Consider the following 20,036-nt stretch of genomic DNA (forward strand, 5'->3'; position numbering starts at 1 on the left):
ATTAATATTCAACCAATTTAGCATAATAATAGTTTGGAGCAAATTGAATATTTTGTTTGTATGCCTTTGAGATCGCAGAAATCACTGTTCACTATAAGAATCGAGTAGAGGTCAATACGGGCGAATGTGACTCCATGACTCACTTCGTACCATCATCCCCGATCCTCCTTTCGTGATTCCGAACCGTATGGAGTTAGTAATATCATGGATTATGAATGGGGTGTAACCTTTACGGGTCAATCGTTGTTGCCTTTCGTTGTCCCTTATCGTGGTTGTCTTTTATGATCTGTGAACGGTTTACAAGTTCTTTAAAAACTTGTTGGCGGCTCCCTACTTTCCTTGTCCCTAATCGTTGTCCTTAATCGTATATGTCAATTTCCACTTCCTATGAATGCCAAGCATATTCACACATGCTTAACGTAGGCGCACTTCAAACGACGCCTACAGCGACTTTGGGGTTTAAAGGGCTTGTTGTAACTAAAAACAACCATGATTCCTATGAAAGTGCGTTTTAGTGTACATTCTTATCTTTTTCTTTCCTTTTTCTTGTTTGAATAAGTTTTTCATCGTATTTCTACTTGCTTTTGTTTTGCTCGAGAACGAGCAAAAGTCTAGCTTGGGGGAATTTGATGAGTGTCATTAATGGCACTTATTTAGTCTCTTTTAGGATGGATTTTAATTGCTTTTATAGTTCTTTAACCTCTTTTTCTTTAGTTTTACTTGTTATTTCTCTAGTTTGTGCTTTCCTTAGCTGTTTTCCCATTTTCTTTCATTTCTTAGGTTATTTTTGCTTTTCTCCTTTATTTGTTTGCTTCTCTTTGATTTTAGGAGATTGGTGATATTCAAGGAGATCAATGGCTTTTTTTGGGGGTTTATAAAGCTCAAGATGCAAGCCGGTCTCTCCCCTTGAAGCTCAAGTGCTAAGGAATGCAAATTCCAAGTCTTCTAGGCAGTGCTCTCATGTTGCGTGGGCATCAAAAATGGTGTTGAACCCACCGTGGAGGCCTTTGGAAATTACCACCCCCAACATGTATCAAGTGGAGCGCACGGGAACATCAACAAACGCACGAGGAAGCCCTCCCCTACTCTCAGGCACGGGCGCGCAGGCCCAGTGCGCGGCCGCACCTCCCACCTGCGCGGCTGCGCAACTGCGCTCCCCTGTTCCGTACCCACTTCTTTGCGGCCTCGCATTTAGAGGAGAGGGCGCGCCTATTGGGGTTCTTTTTGGACGTCTAGCTAAATTCTCCTTTGTTAGTTTTACTATATATAGAATTTTTATTTTTAGAGAGAGAAGGAATGAATGAGAATTGAATTAAAATTAGACTTTTGATTGGATTTTTAGAGAGAAAAGCTCAAGATTTTGGGAAACTTTGTTCTTAGATTTAGAGAGAGAAACTTGGTAATTGATGATTGCTACATTTTGATCTTCATTCACTTTGATATTGGCTAAAGTTTTGTAAGAATTCTTTCCTTTTTAATGAAATTTTAGTGTTTGATTCTTGATATATTGTTGAATTTCTATAGTTTGTTTGATTTGATTGTTGATATTTGGATTGCAATGTTGATGATGAAATTGATGATTAGTTTAGTTATGCTTTTCAATTTTACAATGTGTAGTGAGTAGTTCCTTTGCTAGGGAAGTGGTGAAGCATGTATGAATGATAAGTTATAGCTAATTGGGGGTTTTTGATTGATTGGATGATGTGATTAAATTGGTTGATGGAATTTGTGCATGTGTTTGATTTGATAAGGAGTAGCTAACCTTGATAATCAAGCTAGATTGCACATTAGTTTTCAATGATATAAAAAATTGATTTGGAAGCTATTATCATCGATTGATCTTGTTTTGCGATTTTCCTTTGAAGTCATTTGTAGAGACTAGCTTGAACCTAGGAAATAGTTCTTTAAGTGATTTTGATTGCAAATACCATTTTCCTTCGCATTACTTGATTGATCAATTTCCCGACAAATTAGCAAGTTTATCGTGAGTGCATGTGGATCCTAAATCCCTAGTGCTTTGATATTGATTTCTATTGTTAGCTTTGATTGTATTGATTTGATAGTTTAGACCAACCCTATTGCTTAAGATTTTGGAATAGCTTAACTAGAGACTTTAGTTTATACCTCATTCCCTTGGGTTCGATCCGGACTTACCCCTATACTTAGGGTTGGGTTTGGTTATAAATTTGGTTATGATCAGGGATACTTAGAATTCAACAACCTTGGGTTTCCTCTCGTCAACGTTATGCACTTGTGTCTCTCCATATAGCACTTTCTATACTGTAACCCCCAAATACATTTAGTTTCCATACTGTAACCTTGTCATTATCCCGTCGTTAACAAATTCCGTTAGTGGGGTCCACTCTCCATTTATTAATATTTTTTTATCGATTTGCATGTTGAAAAATGTTCCAATAAAGGTTTTCGGGACTATTTTGGTCCACATTGGTCCAAATTGAGTTTAGATATTGACAAAAAAATAACAAAAATATCTCGTTTTGCGTATTAAAAACGTAAGCATGTAAATCGAGACTTTTTAAATACGCAAAACGAGGAGTGTACGTTATTTTTTGCCAAATCTGAGCTCAATTTAGACCTTTAAGAACCAAAATAGCCTCTAAAACCATTAATGGAACATTTTCCAATACGCAAATCGATAAAAAAAAAAAAACTATTTATAAGAGGTGAGTGGGGCCCACTAACATAATGTGTTAACGGCGGGATAACGGCAAGGTTACCGTATGGAAACTAAAGGTATTTGTGTGGAAAGTGCTACAGTATACGAAGGGGCATAACGTAGAAAAGTGAAATTAAGAGGGTTATCATGTAGAAAAACCCATTTATTTATTTATTTATTATTTTTTTAAAATTCTGGTTCAGCAAAGAAACGCAACGAAGTTAACAGTTCTATACATTAAAACTGCAAACGCCGTTAGCGGTTCTATAATTTTCATTAAAAGAACCACTAACGGTGTTTGTTGTATTAATGTATAGAACTACTATCACCGTTAGTGGTTCTTCGCTGAACCAAAATTAAAAAAAAATAATAATAATAAAAATAAAAATAAAAAATAACGAAACTTTTACCGATCCTAATCATGCAAATAGGAAATTAATTTGGAAAATTTATTAAAAATAATTTAAATTTATGAAATTTTTAGGAAAATCGTTATGTGACTGACAAAATATTAATAAACCTTGCTTGTTCAATTGTGCTGTTGATTTGATTTACAAACTAAACGGCGCTGAACTTGAGTAACTACGGAATACCTAAACTGGGCGCTCAACACGAATTCACATCCCTTGTTGAAAAAATCCAATTTCCATAATCTCTTCTTCAGATTCAACGCTAAAATTCGACGCAAAACATGTTCAACACCAATAACATCAACAACAACAACAGCATCTCAATCCCAGTTTCCGACGAAGATTCCGATGAATACACCGCAAGAATGAGAGCCCGAGTCCGCCGGAAACGGAAGAAATCGGCAAACTTCCGATCCAACGCCGAATTAACTCATCGAATCGTTAGGAAGCTCGCTAAATGGTGGCCTCTCTTGGTTTTCCTTCCTGCTATGGCGTTGCTTCTTTTCGAAGCTTCTCGACTTGGCCGGAGACACAGTCATGATGAATTAAGCCATGAAAGTAAATTGAATTTTACTCGGACAATGCTGGATTCACATGTAGATGGGAAATTGAATCGTCTTGACCCTATTTATCATAATGTCGGTGGTGTCAAAGAGCGTAAGTTGATTTTGATTGCTAATTAAATGATATTGTAGGATTTTATTTGTGATTTTGAATCAATGTTTATTAGTTTGTTGCTTTTCTGTTATTGCTTGCTAATTAAATTCGGGTTATTATCGTTTTATGCTAATGATTTTGCATGAAGGAAAACAAACCGGTTAGGTTGATTTTAAGATCACAATGAGAAAGCAAGAACTTCTGATGATAAGTATGTAGCTGTGAAAGTAGTCTTATAATTAAGTTTCTAGAGCAACCTATTACTGAAACTTGATCCCTTTGAATTTTTTGTTTTCAATTTATCTGCATTCTTTGTTGCTCCAATTTGGCTTAGTTGGCTACCGATACCAATTTATGTTTCAGGTAAAAATTCCGGAGTTAGTTTGTTACGAAATTTAAGTAATGCTGTTCCTTTCAAAACTCGATTAACTCGATTAATGGGTTTTACTAGTTAGGGGTACGGTTTTGTTTATTTAGATCTTTATAGCCTTGATAAATGCAGGATCAATTGTGAAATTCAGACCAGAACTTGTTCATTGTGGTAAATTGGTAATATTAAGATTTTTATTTTTTGTTATGTTAGGCTGTTTATGTTATTTAGTGGATAGTATGTTTGTTCTACCTGTACAAGAATATAACTAAATTTTTTTTCCATCATAGGTAAAATTAGCTAATAGTGATCAGGCTCTGATTAACATGTGGGGCTTTTAGTGTTTTAGGAATCAGTAATACGTGCAATATTTTTGCTGGTTTTGAGCAAATCTGTGTTCTCTGTTGAGTTAAGTCTTCAGTATAATATAAATGTGATATTTTGAAGTGAGGATTGGTAGATGGTAGCTTATTCTAGTCTTTGTGAAGTGTGGCTTTGCTGTGGGAAGTGCTTTTAATCAATTATGTAATTGCATTCGCTTTCTGTCTTTAAATGAGTTTAATTAATAGCAAACGTAACAAGCGTGGGGTTACTCTCTTCTGAGTGAATTGTCCCCTTTTTTGTTAAAGAGATGAGTTAACTACTTGCTCTTATATCATGTGTTGTTTAGTATCAGACATTTGCAATCATTATGCTGTATTACTCTTATTCTTAGGATTATGAATTAATACCTCAAGCTGCATTGATACGGTTGGACATCTTATGAGTCAGGCTCTTGGGTCTGGACATCACAAATGAAAAGAAAATAAGATAGTTAACCTTGGAGATAAAGATGTTGCTATAAAAGTTTCTGTCTTTTCCATACACCTTTTATATGGACGGCTAGTATATTGATTATTAGTGTAAATTTGTTGGTTGTATCAGGTTGCTTGCCAATCCTGTCAGCTGAAGATCTTAAGATTCTGGATATCCCTGCAGAACTGAAAGGTTCAAAAGGTCCTGTTAAGAATGTGATATATATATCAGAAGATAATGACCCTTATGCCGGAGAAAATTCAACATATTCTTTTCAGAAAAGAAAACCTGGAAGATCTAGCTTATTTACAGGGTACCAATCACTAGTTCAAAGGGAGAAGAGTTTCAAGGTTGGTTGTTACAACTAAAAGTTTTTGCTCTTGATGTGCTGAGTTGGATGTTACTCTATTCACATGAATATAAAATAGATCATTAGGCTTATGATAATAATAAATCTGAACTTTTTCTGTCAGCATTGTGTAAGCCTATGGGAGCCTAATGATAATAATAAATCTGAACTTTTTCTGTCAGCATTGTGTAAGCCTATGGGAGCTGTTTTGGTTGAGAGTAATAATGAAAGACAAGAGAACCAGTCACCACAATTCACATGTAAATAAAATAGAAAATAGGCATTTGACAAATATAAAATTGAATCTTTTGTGTCAGCATTGCATTAGAATCTCGGGTTTATTTGGTTAGGGGTGATGATGAAAATTTGAAAGGGAAGAGAGAGAGAGAGAGATTATTGGAGAGATTATTGGAAATCAGAATGCCGGTAAGAGATAGTGATTGCAGAACTAATAAAAACAGTTCCTCCTATTATATAAACTACAGTAGCTAGCTTATAACATATTAAAAGCAAATCACCTGAGTAATTTCTCTTCCACTATTGTGTATTATTACCCTAATTCCAGTTTACATGTATATTTTCCTTGTGCTTTATTTTTATGACTGAATGTTGAATAGCTGTACAGGTGAGTTTCAGCTAATTTTATAACCCAATGTTTCACTGTTCTTTCATATTCAGGTGACTGAAACTCCTGTGGTGCATTGTGGTTTTTATAGTGAAAATGGAGGATTTAAGATGTCACTTGAGGATGAAAAATATTTGCGAACTTGCAAGGTTGTTGTCTCTACTTGTGCATTCGGCGGTGGGGATGATCTTTATCAACCTATAGGGATATCGGAGGCATCCCTTCAAAAGGTTTGAATCACTTCTTTTCATAGATTGAGGGACACATGAATTCTTTTTATATTTTTACCCTGTGCTTATTAGCTTGCACTGCTTTCAGGTCTGTTATGTTGCCTTTTGGGATGAGATCACCCTTGCTACACAGGAAGCACAGGGGAGGAAAATTGGTGATGACCATTATATTGGCAAGTGGCGGATTGTGATTGTCAAGAATCTCCCTTTCCCTGACCAGCGGTTGAATGGTAAAATTCCTAAGGTAGTGTAACTATTTTTCTATGCTATGTTACAACTCTGCAAATATGTGGACAATGTCCTTGCCTAAGGTTCCCATGGATGCTTAGCATGTAACTGTTTGTCACAACACGTGAGGCTCGTAATTCTTAAGACTCTTAAATGATAAATGTAGGAAAGGAATCCTTAATGACCTCCTATGTTGTACAGCATTGTAATTTTTGGCCATATTTTCATAAAAGGAACGTTTCCCTTTGAAATGTCCAGAAATATATAATTATTGGCCGGGGTTACTTTTTCTGTGGAGAGGGAGGAATTTCATTTCCTGTCCTACGAAAAGCTCCCTTCCACAAATAAACCCACCCCAGTACTAAATTATTAATATGACAAACTTCCCAACCTACTTTCGATTTCCTTCCATGATTACTAATTTACACTACTGATCTTTGATGCCATAACTATCTATGGCATGTAGTTCGCATCACCAGTATTTAGTTTCCCCTCCCATCTACTTTTTTCCTCCATGGTTTGATCATTAATTTGAAAGACAAGTGGTAGGGAAAAGAGAGACAAACAGAAGGATGGGGCAGGGAAACCAATAAAAAGTATTGGACTGAGCAGATTTTAGTATTTAATCTGCTACTGAAACACATTGAGCAGTTGATGCTTTTTAAAAAAAACATGAAACACATTGAGCAGTTCATAACGGTGTTAATATTTACCTTTTCATGCTTGCTAATGTAAAACTTAGAGCAGTAATATTGTAATTGTGTATTCGTAAAAGTTATTATAAGTTGATATTGAGATGAATATAACAAGACCACACATAACTATACATATATATCATAAATGATGGTTTAAGTGTGTTTTATGAATTGTGATAAAATTCAAAATATTAACATCAATGTGCAACGGCGGAAGTATTTTCTTTGTATCTCCTTCAAATTGTGTTTATGCTAGAGATCTACGGAAAGTATTTCATTATTTTGTTAAGACTTTCATTAAATATGATGAATTATATCATAAGAATTTTTTTTTGGGTTGAGATTTTACGCTGCTCCTTTTTCTTGCATTTGAGTTTCTGATTTCCATTTCTATTTCTGTGTGTATGATCACATCATATGATATTTTATTTCCTAAATTTTATTTTTCTAGTGTTATCTTTTGGTTTTCCATGTCAACATTATTTCAATACATCTTAGGATAAACATTTAAACCGTTTCATCTCTCATAAATATACACCTTTTACTATAAGAGTACTCTCATGAAAGTCACCCATATCTGATAAACAATCGTGGAGTCACCCTGGTGTTCCATGCTGGTTTCTTACTTTAAAACAACTCAAATAGTCTAATGTGGTTGGTTTAATCCTTTTGTACATTCAAACTCGTGAATGTGACATGGATGTCATAGTGTGGCATGGATTTTTTTTTTTTTTTTTTTTTTTTTTTTTTTTTGGGCAATTAATAAAGATTTTATTAAAAACCAAGAAACTTGCTGTTAACAGCAAGACATTACAGCATAGACTCTAAACAAAGAAACTATAACAACCACTTTTTCATCTCTCCATCACACCTACAAGCAACATTGAATAGAATATGCTTAACAATGATATCCTCCATACATGGTAAACTGTTTCTGCAAAGCACATAGAGTAGGCAACAGCTCGAGTAGTAGTTTTCCTGCTCATATTAATAGCAAGAAGAAGCTCCTCCTTAAAACACAAACTACTTCTCTGAACCCTGATGCAGTGCAGGACCTTCTGCTAGATATAAGCTGCATTGTCACAACTAAAGAACAGGCGGTCAACAGATTCTGGTATACCAGATTGATAAATAACACAATGAATGGAGCATCGAACACCCCAACTACTAATCCTATCTGCTGTACCAAGCCTGTTTTGAACGGCTAACCAAAGAACAAAGACGCTCTTTGGGCTAGCTTTGGAGTTACAGATCACCCTTCTCCAAGGCACTTTCTCAAAAGTTCCCTGCAGCTGCTTATACAACTTGCCAATTGAGAATCTACCTTTAGTCATGACAGAGTCCCAATTAGCAATTAGCATTACTCTGAATGATCTCTACTCTGCAGAATCTTCTTCAAAGCCCAAGAACAAGAACTAGGAATAGGAAGAGTAAACAATACCTCTACTCTGGTGCTAAGGAAAAAAAAAATCAGCTTCATTTTCTGATTAATAGGGGTGTAATTGGAGTTGTATTTGGAAAAGCACATGCTGAACTTGACTAGAGCCTGTTCGTAACAAAATAATCAGACTTGACACACTGACCTAGAATAACTAATGGCTACTCAAGTCTTTTAAGGGAATTCAGGGTTTGAGAGGGATTTCAGAGTTTAGCTTCTTCAAGTTTCTGAGTATTTTAATACCCCTTCTTTGTGCTGCTTTGATGATTTTTAATCTTCCTTCTATAGGAAGATTAACAGATTTCTTGCCATTGGATAAGCTCTAAATTGGCAGTTGGTACTCTGTTATCTCTCGTCCTTGATCTTTGTTTTACTCTGAGGTCTTGAATCTAGTGGCATGTCATTATGGTTTTGTTCCTGGTCTCTAACTTCACTGACACAAAATAGTCTGATGCCTTGCGTTTGTTTGTGTTTAAGATCATGTTTCTTCAATGAATATTACTTATTTTTTTATTCCTTTTGTTAGATGTTGGGCCATCGGTTGTTTCCAAATGCATTATATTCCATTTGGGTTGATTCAAAGTCTCAGTTTAGGAGGGATCCCTTGGGCGTTCTGGAAGCACTGCTTTGGCGATCAAACTCTGTTCTTGCAATTTCACAGCATGGTGCTCGCAGTAGTGTGTATGATGAGGCTAAGGCTGTTGTCAAGAAAAATAAGGCAACCCCAGAGGAAGTAGAGGTGCAACTTACTCAATACCGCCTTGATGGGCTTCCTGAAGACAAAAGATTTAATGGAAGGAAAGGTATGATGCTGCCTTACCCCATAGAACTTGTCACAGTGTTTTGCGTGGTGCTATGAATTATTGATATCTGAGGCCTCTGATGATCTTATCCAAGTCAGATAATTTGTTAATTTGTGCTTAGTAAGTGGAATTTCCCAATCTTTGGCTCCTTCAATATGCCAATTTTGCTAATAAAGTTGAGTTTTAAATTGGTTTCTAATTCATGAAATATATTCTTTGTGCAGCTCTAGCTGAAGCTTCCATCATTGTTAGGGAACACTCGCCCTTAACCAACTTGTTCATGTGCCTTTGGTTCAATGAAGTGGTTCGCTTTACATCCCGGGATCAGCTCAGCTTTCCTTATGTTCTCTGGCGGCTGAAAGTCCTGAATGATATTAACATGTTCCCTGTATGCACCCGCAAAGATCTTGTTAATAGTATGGGACACATACGCAAGGCAAAACCATTGGTCACTTGAACTGCACTTACAATTCTTTCACAATTCTTTTTTAAGCTCGTTTTGGAGCTTGATAAAAAGCAGGTTGTAGACACATTGACTGCTGATATGCTACATCAAACATAATTAACTGGAGCCCGATAATGGAAATGCTATTCTACCTTGCCGTACAGTTCCTAGCCTCCATACCACTGCCAGAGCTCTGAGCTGCAGAATGTGAGGATGCAGCGAGCCTCATTTTCAAATATAACTGGTTTAGCATCTATGAAAGTCAAAGAGAAAGGAGAGAAACCAAGAGAACTGTACATTTTATGTTGTAAATTTTATTTTATTTGAATGTTTTTTCTCGAGGCATTATTTTTTTGTATGTGAAGTAGGCTATTCATTTGTTTAACTATACAATTGCCTTAGATTAGTTGATTTGAGAGTTTGAGATCTAACTAGCTTATGGTCCATTATTGTTTCGACGAACACTTGTAAAATCAGGAAAGAAAAAAAAATGTGTTCTCTCTGTTCCTTTTTCTTTTGCATTGTTTCCCTTCTTTTTTATTTTAAATTTAATCTTGTGTGTGCTCGTGCGTGCTTGTCATTGTACACTAGAATTCTATCTATTTTTAGGTTAAATTTTCACTTTATCTTTACATAAAGTTGGGTTCGATACATGTAAGAATATACTTCTCCCGTTCCTTTTTATTTTATAAAATAACAGATGACTATGTATCTCCTACATATTGAAGTAGCTCTTTGTTATGTTCCCGTTCTTTCAAATGACAAGTTCTGGAATGTGAGTGTGCGTATTTTTGCTGTGTGGTCACAGCGAATTATCTCTTTATACGGATGCGTTTTTCACCTTTGGTTAAGTGATCTTTATTTTCTGTTACTGCTTGTACAGTTGTACTCCTTCCTGATACTTGTGTAAGATAGAAGTTTGTTAGATGGTTGAGCACTATACCTTGCTCAACATTTGTTCTCTATTGTGATGAGTGAGGTTGGCGTAAGGGCTGATCATCTGTCGGCATAGGCAAGTGATGAGTTTCTATGACTCAAATTCTTGTATCTAATCCTTATATACTCCATTCAGGCAGGCTTACTTATGTTTCTGAATAAAAAAAAAAACACTGTAATATTTTCATGAACATTGCCAGGGGAAGATCTTAGCTATTTTCAACGGACTATTATCAATTATTTTCCTTTTCTGTTGTCTGCAGTCTCTGCATCCTTCTTTAGATGGAAGTATGCCGTGTAAGTATCGTACTTATTTAAAATATAGTAATGCTGGAAGTGTTTCCAGATCCATTCGTGATATTGAATTGCATAATATTTAGGCTGTAAAGCTTCTGTACGATGTTAAATATATGTAGTAGAATGTTACTCGATGCTCTTGCAATCTAAGATCTAATTAAAGCTTGCTTAGTCTGCTACTCAATGCTCTTGCAATCTATATATGTAAGCTATAGTTTGCTACTCGATGCTCTGGCAATCTATAGCCCGCTTGTGTGGGTCTTATGAGAAATGCTTGGTTGATAGATGGTTTCATTTGGTCATCATGCAGCAAAGTTTTGGAGAATGGACTTCAGACAATCTTAGTGTTTACTTTGCATTGCGTGCAAAAATCTTGTTACTCTTGATATTTACATGGGCAACTGAATAGAGATGCATCACCTTAAAGCCGTTCTATAGTTGGGATCATTTCTAAAAGACATCTTCATAGCTGAACTTATTTGGGATGGATAACTCATAATCTCAAAGTAAGGATTTATTTCAGAAAACTGGCCAAGATAGGGATTTTAAGACGATTTTTCTTATATATAAACAAATCACCGGTATTTGCTTGATCTTACCTGCTTGCTTAATTTGGTTACTTGTACCGCGTGTGTTGTCTACAAATCTACCTTATCGTTCTTGTTTAAGACAAAAAAAGTTGAGAATTCTGAAGGACCAATAATGGATTAGGTGTCCCTCGAACATACTACTATAAAATATTATGCAAAAGAAATGCTTTGTGATATTAACTTTGGATTAGGTGGCCAAATTTGTACTCGAGGAGCAAGTATACTTGAAAGAAAATTCAATCATTGATGGCCCTTAAGAAGTATGCAGAATTAAATTACTGAAGAAGTTTATTTGATGGCATAATGTTAGCTAAGATCATATTCTGCTCTGCTGTTTCTCTGGCCACATTGGCAGTTCTGCTATTAGCGCTGCTTTCACCGATTCCTTACAAAGACCATGAGAGTGATTTACAGAAGCCATTGGTTGCGTTGTCTTTGTACATCCAGCAACCAACAACTTTGAATCATAACATGCACCGTGATGTCGAGCCTTCTACAGGGGTGTTGACCTTCCATCGGATGCTCACGGAGGGACCTGAAAGCACGTCGTCAATTGTAGGAAAAGCACAAGGTTTTATCATACCTGTGGAGCATTTCGCTCATTCAGCCTTCAATGTAATATATCTGACATTCAGCACACCTGAATATTCAGGGAGCTTGAGTATTCAAGCTAAACAATTGGAACATAAGAAGAGAGAAGAGCTTAAAGTGGTTGGAGGTACAGGCTCTTTCGCCTTTGCTCGTGGCATTGCTGTTTTCACAGAGGCCAATCAGGATACTTCTGGTGTTGATGCTCCCATTTATCAAGTAGACTTACAGCTAACCTTTCCAAGTCAATCGCAATCTATACGGGTATGAAGGGTCTATTGATTAGATAGGATAGATTTTGCACTATAATTCTGGGATTATTATAATTATGTAACGCCTATCTTAGCAGAAATTGTATAATATTTGCCTTGTAATTTTGTCACTATCCAATAAAAGGCTTTAAATGGAGCTCATATGTAAGAGACTCCGCAGTTAAACGTGTTTAGTTGGGAATAATTTTAGGATGAGTGACCCCCTAAAAGGTTGCTCAAATGCGTACGAGTAAGGACAAAAAGGCGCTGAAAAAACTTGCATTAATATGTGACAGCTATTGATACTCGATGGGAGATGGGAGCAGACTGCAGAATCATCAACAACCTAATACTTCTAATAGGAAAACACAAAATTGGTCATTACAAAAGCGTCCAAAGCCGTATTTAAGCCAAGACCACGGAGCTAATAAAAATTTGTAGCCATGCTTCTTAGTCATGGTCATACCCAAAGTTATATTTCTTCATTCATTGTGACAGTAGTAGCTGCTGCTGAGCAAGCATTGGCAGCATTGAATGGAGCTCAGATTGGATCTCAGAGTGTTAGACTTTCATGGGGACGTAGTCCATCAGCTAATCAGGTCTGCTTTAAAAAATCAAAAAAATCCGAGTATATATTTAAAAATGGAAAATTTGAAGTTTTTTTAGTAGCCAAAGCTTTACTTTTCAACTAATGTTTCGACTAAACATGTGATGTTAAGTTGTTAACATCCTTAAACTCAACCTTAAGTCTTAACTCCAAGAGATCAATAGGTGTATCATCTTTTGTATTGCTCCGGCAAGCGGTATCCTGACAGCACAATTTTGTCAGCAAACATCTTTCCAGTCTTGGGCATGACATGCCAGTGTAATGTCAAGTTGAACTCCTTGCCTCGCAAATTGCTCCCCTGGAGTAGACATTTATAGTCACAAAAAATTAATTAGTTGCTACAAGTGAAACCCGATGGCCATAAAGCTACAATAATGCTTTTAACATAACAACGGCAGCAACTGCATTAAGTTGCAAGGAAACCCGACTAACAAGATGTTACAGCCTACTGCTAACAGCAGCAAGAAAAGGAGGGAAACAGGCAAAAGCAGATGGGTAAATTCTTACCTGATCAGTAAATCGATACTTGTTTGAGATACTAACTGAAAATTTTGCCTTTTCTTTTGATTCTATGATCGTATCCCAGAGTGAAAGCTGCACAAAAGAAATTTGTAGAACAAATTAGCTATAGCAAAAGGTATAAACCTGAGAGCATGACCTAGCAGGTTTGCAGTACATAACATCAGTACTGGCCAAATATTTTTAGTCTCTTTTCAAGAACAAGGGTCTTTCAAGTTCTAGCAAATCATTGCTGATGAGGCCCTTTTCAAGAAAGCAGACCAATCAAGAGAGCTAAATCATCAACATAATAAACTTCATTTCCATATCAACACTTCTTTGATTGGTTTCCTCCATTCTACACTAATTGCTACCTTTCCCTGAATTTGAAAGTTTTCATCAATTACTAAATATCTATTTTTAGTAATGTGTTCTTCCAATGTCTCTCCTCATCACATAGTCCCTCTTCTTATCTCTCCATTGCTCTCCAATTCACATGATCTTTCCTAATATGTGTACCCCTCTCCCATATAGCAATTAAACAAGAACAGAGGAAGTATAAATTAACAAGTTTAGAATAAATATACACGGACTATATGCTGAATTCAGGGTTTCACAATCAATGATGGAACAAATTGAGAGGAGAAAATATTTCTACTTAAGCTCAATTGACTTTTAATTCTACACACCACTTTCAACTGCACCTGTAACAATGTGATAAGCTTGTGTTGCTATTCTTGAAAAGAAGCTTGTGTTGCTATTCTTGAAAAGAAACTTGAACTTGCCCAAACAAATTGATATGCTTACCAAGATCATCGAATCTGTTATAATAAACATCCCTATTCAAAACTATCACAATTGTTTTCCGCCCATCATCATTATATCAAATCTGACTAGCATAAAAGAGTCAGAGGGTTGTAAGGGCTTTTGCACATCAGATAGAAATGCCATGTCACATCAGAAGCCCCGTCTTATTTAAGCCATTTTGTTGGTTTTTAATTTAAATGTTGTAATTGTCGAAAAAATTACCATCAGACCCCCCAGATCGGAATATATCTTATTATATATGCACCTTCACAATAGCCATTATGCAAAAGACAGATAGATAGCCAAAAGTTGTTGGGTTAGAACAAAAACATTCTCAACCATTTCATCATTTGGACGTTGTGGTTTGTATATTGCTGAAATTCCTTTTTTTTCCAACAAAATATCTACACTCCATACATTAAATTAAGGCATCAAGGACTCAGTATACATTTGAAAAAATAACATGCGTAAGGTAGGATATGTGATTTCATAGGTTAATCATCGGATTCAGTTGCAGCAATTTCTATATGCCACAAAGCAAGGTATCTTACTAGTTAGCACCATCATCAGCTGTTCAAATAGTAAATTTAAGAAAGCATTTAATTGATGGGAGCACAGGTAAAGTCCCAGTTACTCTATCACCTGATTATTGGCTATGCTTCTAACAATATGCAAACTCAAAAACTTTTAAACTCTTTAAAGACCATCTACGTCCAACAACCACATTAATGGAAATAAGCTTGAGAAAAAGCCTTGAACATATTACTAGGATTAGGCTCATATATGGAAAAAGTTACTAACAAATGGCAATGGTAAGGAAAACTATCATATCACACCAGAATAGATTGATCTAGTACTTGAATTCAGACCTTAGACAAATTCTAAAACATCAAAGAATCCTCATAAGGGAACCTATTAAAACTACGAGATATAAGCCTCTACCATCCAAACCAGAATAGAAAGAACTGCTGGTGGAACTATGTGGAAGAAGACTCACTATGAATAACAGGCCTGTTCTTTTCTTTATTTTTTTTTTTTTGAAAACTGGATAACCGGCCTCTTCATTAGGTCATATTTGCAGAGAGCAGCTTTGTGGAATGTAGGTAGTGGTAGATAGAATATAAGTAATGATCTGAAAGTTTGGTTGGGTATTTCCCCAGAAAAAACATTTACAAGAAATCTATTCTATTTAAATCTTGTAAATTGACTTAATTTAGAATTCTTCTATATGAAGAATAAGATCCTTTCTTTTGAGATTGATCCCATTTCAATTCTTCTTCCATACAGCACAAGTGAATACTGAATTACTGACATCATTCTGTCTTTATTCTTTGGACATGGGAAGGGGAATAAGTTGCCTTTGAAGTCTCTATCCACAATAAAAGAAACTGGAAGATCTATTCACCATAACCCAACCTCCAACCCTGTTATGAAGAAGTTCACATCAGTTACCAAAACAGTTGTCCTATAATAGCTCTCCTAAGGCAAGCAGGTTATACATGCACTCCCGGTAGAGTATTAGTTAACAAAAATGATAAATAAGCAGTTTCAAATTATATAAATAGCATATGCCGTAGATATTATAAAAGAATTCAACAACAAATTTTTTTTTTTTTTAGGGCAACAGTTCAGTATTTTTGCATTTAATGAACACCAGATAAGGGACATATATAATACAAACACACATGCAGCACAAATGCACACACATGTACAAACCCACATACAAGAGATAACAGTGTCCAATCACCCAATTACCTGATTCAGTACATGTTTTTTGGTTTCATATTCAGCAGCAACAAACGCAAACACCTGCAAAAAAAAAATTACAGAAGAGCTTAGCCAATAACTATAGTTGTGCAGCACTAAACAAGAGGTTATACTGGGATAATTATCCAAGCAGGATCATACGCAATAAACAAAAACCAAACACCTAGTTCATTATAAACTTAATGCCAAAGAAAAGCAGGAATCACATAGAATAAGTAAATCATACAATTAGATGTCACAGTTTTTTACTGTTAATCTCTTATGATAAAGATTGGAGATGGGTATGAACAACTGAAAAGTTCAACAAAGGCATGACAAGAGAAATAACAAAACTAGGATCTTCTGGAGTACCATGACGAACCTGCTTTGTATTCCAAGTAAACAATGACTGGAGATCGGCTGAAATATTCAGCACCATGGCAATCTGAGAAAATATAAAACATATAAGAACAATTCCTATTTGAAAGGAGCATAAAAAAGATAAAGAACATAAATCTAGATCCTAATTAAAAAGCTTTTAATGACACTAAGATACCAATGGATTTAAGAAAAAAATAATATGAAATGGTGGAGTCTTATATATCACGTTCTTAGAAACTATTATATGTCTTCAGCTGGAAATTATTACATTCATCCTTTCCTAAGTTTTCAAGTTGATTGCTAGCGTATACATAGTTTCTAAAGTAGCATGGATTAACAAAAGATGAGTCAAGATGACAGAAAGATTAATATGTTTTTTCTTATATTCAACAAAGATTCTCCGTAGTCAAAAAAAACTTTTCTCCTCGAATTGTAGATTCTAAATGGGTCAAACAAAAAGGAGCGGAGGGAGTACTTCTCTTTTCCAATTCTTTTGCCTTAAAACTAAGAACACATATCTTGAATCATTTATGTTGGCTGGAAAATCCTAAACCTCAATATCCCCAAGAGAGTCATTTCATGCTCATCGGCCTTTGGGTTACCAAGAAAAACACCCAACACAACTTTCAATTTACTTAGTCCACACCTGGCCTTGATGATCGTTGAAGACCACCCCGAAATTCCATAAATGATCCTTAACATGGATCAACAAGGTGCGAGAGGGTCGTTACAAATATCATAAGAACATAATCAATCTTTGATTATGCAAGCATATCCTTCCTAATACATAACTAGAGGGTAAATTTACTCCGTTACAATACCTCGAGTTCTAAAACATGTAAGGGCAATTGCACTGCAATTGATCAGTAGCAGTAACCCCAAAAGACCCAGAAAATTAGATTGAAAAAATTACCTCGTCATTGCCACTGGAGAGTTTCTGAAATTTATGAATGTTGGCCAACTAAATTGAAACCAAAAAACACCCAGATCAACCAAACAGTGAAGATTATAAAAAGTAAAATTAAAAACAACCCGAAGATGAAGATTTCAACCTCAATGTTGGCAGTAGGAGAAGGAGAATTGAAAGTGTCGGAAATAGAAGCGGCGGCGCACATAATTGCAAGAATGGTGACTGCTAGAGTTAGCAGCGCATTAGCTCTGTTTGCAAAAGAATGCATCTTTGAACTTTGATGTGAATTCTCTCTCCTGAATCCCTGGAGTTAGAAAAGCTGTTAGGGGGTGTTAGATTTCGGTAAAAACTCCTCAAGTTAGAGTGTATACCATTGATCAAAATATATATAGATTACAATAATAGTCCTAATTACATTAAGAAACCCAGAACAATAATTATACAAAATATACACCAAACCTATCCTAAACTGCGACAAATACCATCATAAATATAATATCTATTAAGGGGGTAATGATTAGGAGGGAGATTGTTAAAGGGGATTAATTTAAGTGGGAAACTGTTAGGGGAGACTAAATAGTAGCAAGTTTGGTATTATTATGGAGCACTGATGCCCAGACACGTCCCCCTGGCCAAGGAAGGAGGGGCGGCCACCTAGGCCCAAGAAGAAAAAGGTCCAATTTCATAGCTCCATCCTAACATTAAAAGGTTCTCTACCAAATTTGATTAAATTATCAAATTAGGCTCCAAAAATCACATAATTTTAGGGAAAGAAGGTCACATTCATAGTTCCATCCTAACATTAAAGGCAAATTTGATTCAATAATCAAAATAGGCTCCAAAAATCACATAATTTTAGTTATAAAAGGTCCCAATTCATAGTTCCATCCTAACTTTAAAGGCAATTATGTTTCAATAATCATATTAGGCTCGAAAAATCATATAATTAAAAGAAGAAAAGTCCAATTTTGAGCGTTCATAATTCCATCCTAACAAAAAGGCATACTTGTTTCAATTATCAAATTAGGCTCGAAAAAATCAGATAATTTTCTTCTTTAGCAAGAGAATCCGCTAGTTATGATCTTTCATAACCTTAGTAGTTATAACTAATAGTTCAACAATCGACTAAAATTAACTATATTGAGAATAAAATTGACGATAAACCCTAGATTGCGAAATTGATATTAATGATATATATGTTGATTACAAAAAGAAACATCATGTTACCTCCCTAGAAGCTGCTTCAATGGAGATTGTGGAGTGGGCTTCGATGAGAGAGCGGGAGAGAGGAACGTTCTCAGTAATTCAGTATAATTTATTTTTTTATTTTGTTTTGGCAAAGAATTCAGTAATACGAAGTATATAATAGGTAATCCTACATGCATATAATTATTTAATATACTTCTTTTTTTTTTAGTACTCTCTCTGTTTTTTTTTTTAAATGTATTATTTTTTTTTTAAAGGATGTTTTTTTTTAAATGCTTCACTTTTCTATTTAGTAACTTTATACTATATCTTATTATTTCTCTATTCTCTTCCATGGTCCCCACTTATATAATAAAAATTTTACTCCGCACATTATTTCTCTTTCATGGTCTCCATCTAACTTTTACTATAATAAATTATTCACTCACACACAATATTATATTATGCTCCTAAAACTTCGCGTATCACCAAGTGATGCAAATAAAAAAAAACAAAAAATAAAAAAAAACAGAGGGAGTATTAAATTGAAAATTTATCAACAATTTACGAGTAAATCGGTGTAATATACCTTTTACCATATAATATATCCCTGCAATTGTAAACAGGTAAATCCAAGTTTTTCTCAATGAGAAACTTCAGAAGTTTTTCACAGGGATATATCCGTCATTTGGCAGTTAAAAATAGGGGTGTATTTGAAAATTCATCAATTTGCTTTTAAATTATCACTAGAGTGCATCGTGTGCGTAACGCACAGAATATACGTATACACGTAGTATGTATAGTTAGAAGAAAGAAAATAGTAGAAGTGAAAGTTGTAGGGTTTTTTATTATTATTTTATTATTTATAAAGGAAGTTATTTGGAGAAGGGGAATTTTTTATTTTTTTCTGATAAAAAGAAGGGGAAGTTATTTAGAGGTTATTGCCAAAAAAAAAAAAAGGGAGTGCACAAAATTGCAGGATTGGAGTTTTGGAGGAATTTGGTGAAAATTTAGAAAACGACTATTAAATTATACTTTCTCCGTTTTTTTAGTTGACATCGTTTGACATTTACACTATTCACACAACATGGTTTGACTCGCTTTTGTGGTTTATAGATACAATAAGATATATTCATGTGGGATCTTGTTTGAATCGTTTCAATGTATATTTTATTAATATTTACTTTTTATAATTTTACAATGTTGATAATTAGAGATATTAATCGTTAAAAATATGCGATGGCAAGCGTGATAATAGAAAGGTGTCAACTAAAAAAAAAAAAAAAGAGGAAGTATAAAAGATTTGGAAATGAATTCTAGTAAACGGCAACGACAACGACATCAACTGTAGTTTGTGGGTTCATACAGCTCTTGCTTGACTAGATCGAAAGCTCATCTTCAATGGTGAATCAATGGAGAAGGGAAATATCAATTACTCTTTGGAGTTAACCCTAGCCTAATAAATTTCTTTATTTTCGTAGGGTTCGTTTGATTTGGCGGCGAAGCCGCCATTAATAC

The 20,036-nt window shown here is 35.1% G+C and overlaps 3 protein-coding genes across 5 annotated transcripts; 2 read left to right on the forward strand and 1 right to left on the reverse strand.

Annotated features, from left to right (window-relative positions):
* The first annotated feature begins 3,241 nt into the window (after window positions 1-3,241).
* On the forward strand, window positions 3,242-10,221 carry LOC145585003 (putative hexosyltransferase MUCI70). Of its 2 annotated transcripts, none has more exons than XR_014100499.1 (6): window positions 3,242-3,744; window positions 5,039-5,259; window positions 5,937-6,113; window positions 6,202-6,357; window positions 9,001-9,397; window positions 9,502-9,640. XR_014100499.1 is itself a non-coding variant. In XM_081641773.1 (6 exons), the coding sequence occupies exons 1-6, from the start codon at window positions 3,369-3,371 to the stop codon at window positions 9,732-9,734; spliced, it is 1,440 nt and encodes a 479-aa protein (XP_081497899.1). In that variant the 5' UTR covers window positions 3,242-3,368; the 3' UTR covers window positions 9,735-10,221. The 2 variants fall into 2 exon arrangements, 1 of the variants encoding a protein (XP_081497899.1); XM_081641773.1 differs by having other exon boundaries at window positions 9,001-9,277; window positions 9,502-10,221.
* Window positions 10,222-11,848: 1,627 nt separating this feature from the next.
* On the forward strand, window positions 11,849-12,419 carry LOC145585004 (pterocarpan synthase 1-like). Its single transcript, XM_081641774.1, has one exon. The coding sequence runs from the start codon at window positions 11,849-11,851 to the stop codon at window positions 12,401-12,403; it is 555 nt and encodes a 184-aa protein (XP_081497900.1). The 3' UTR covers window positions 12,404-12,419.
* A 579-nt stretch (window positions 12,420-12,998) lies between these two features.
* LOC145585005 (signal peptidase complex subunit 3B-like) lies at window positions 12,999-18,697 on the reverse strand. Of its 2 annotated transcripts, none has more exons than XM_081641775.1 (7): window positions 18,561-18,697; window positions 17,476-17,637; window positions 17,337-17,384; window positions 16,425-16,487; window positions 16,052-16,105; window positions 13,499-13,585; window positions 12,999-13,289 (listed from the first exon to the last, which is right to left on the reverse strand). In XM_081641775.1, the coding sequence occupies exons 2-7, from the start codon at window positions 17,599-17,601 to the stop codon at window positions 13,161-13,163; spliced, it is 507 nt and encodes a 168-aa protein (XP_081497901.1). In that variant the 5' UTR covers window positions 17,602-17,637; window positions 18,561-18,697; the 3' UTR covers window positions 12,999-13,160. The 2 variants fall into 2 exon arrangements, with proteins under 2 accessions (XP_081497901.1, XP_081497902.1); XM_081641776.1 differs by having other exon boundaries at window positions 17,476-17,652; window positions 18,561-18,688.
* Window positions 18,698-20,036: the final 1,339 nt, after the last annotated feature.

This window comes from Chenopodium album, chromosome 16 (genome assembly GCF_948465745.1).
Source record: "Chenopodium album chromosome 16, dcCheAlbu1.1, whole genome shotgun sequence".
Taxonomy (NCBI): Eukaryota; Viridiplantae; Streptophyta; class Magnoliopsida; order Caryophyllales; family Amaranthaceae; genus Chenopodium; species Chenopodium album.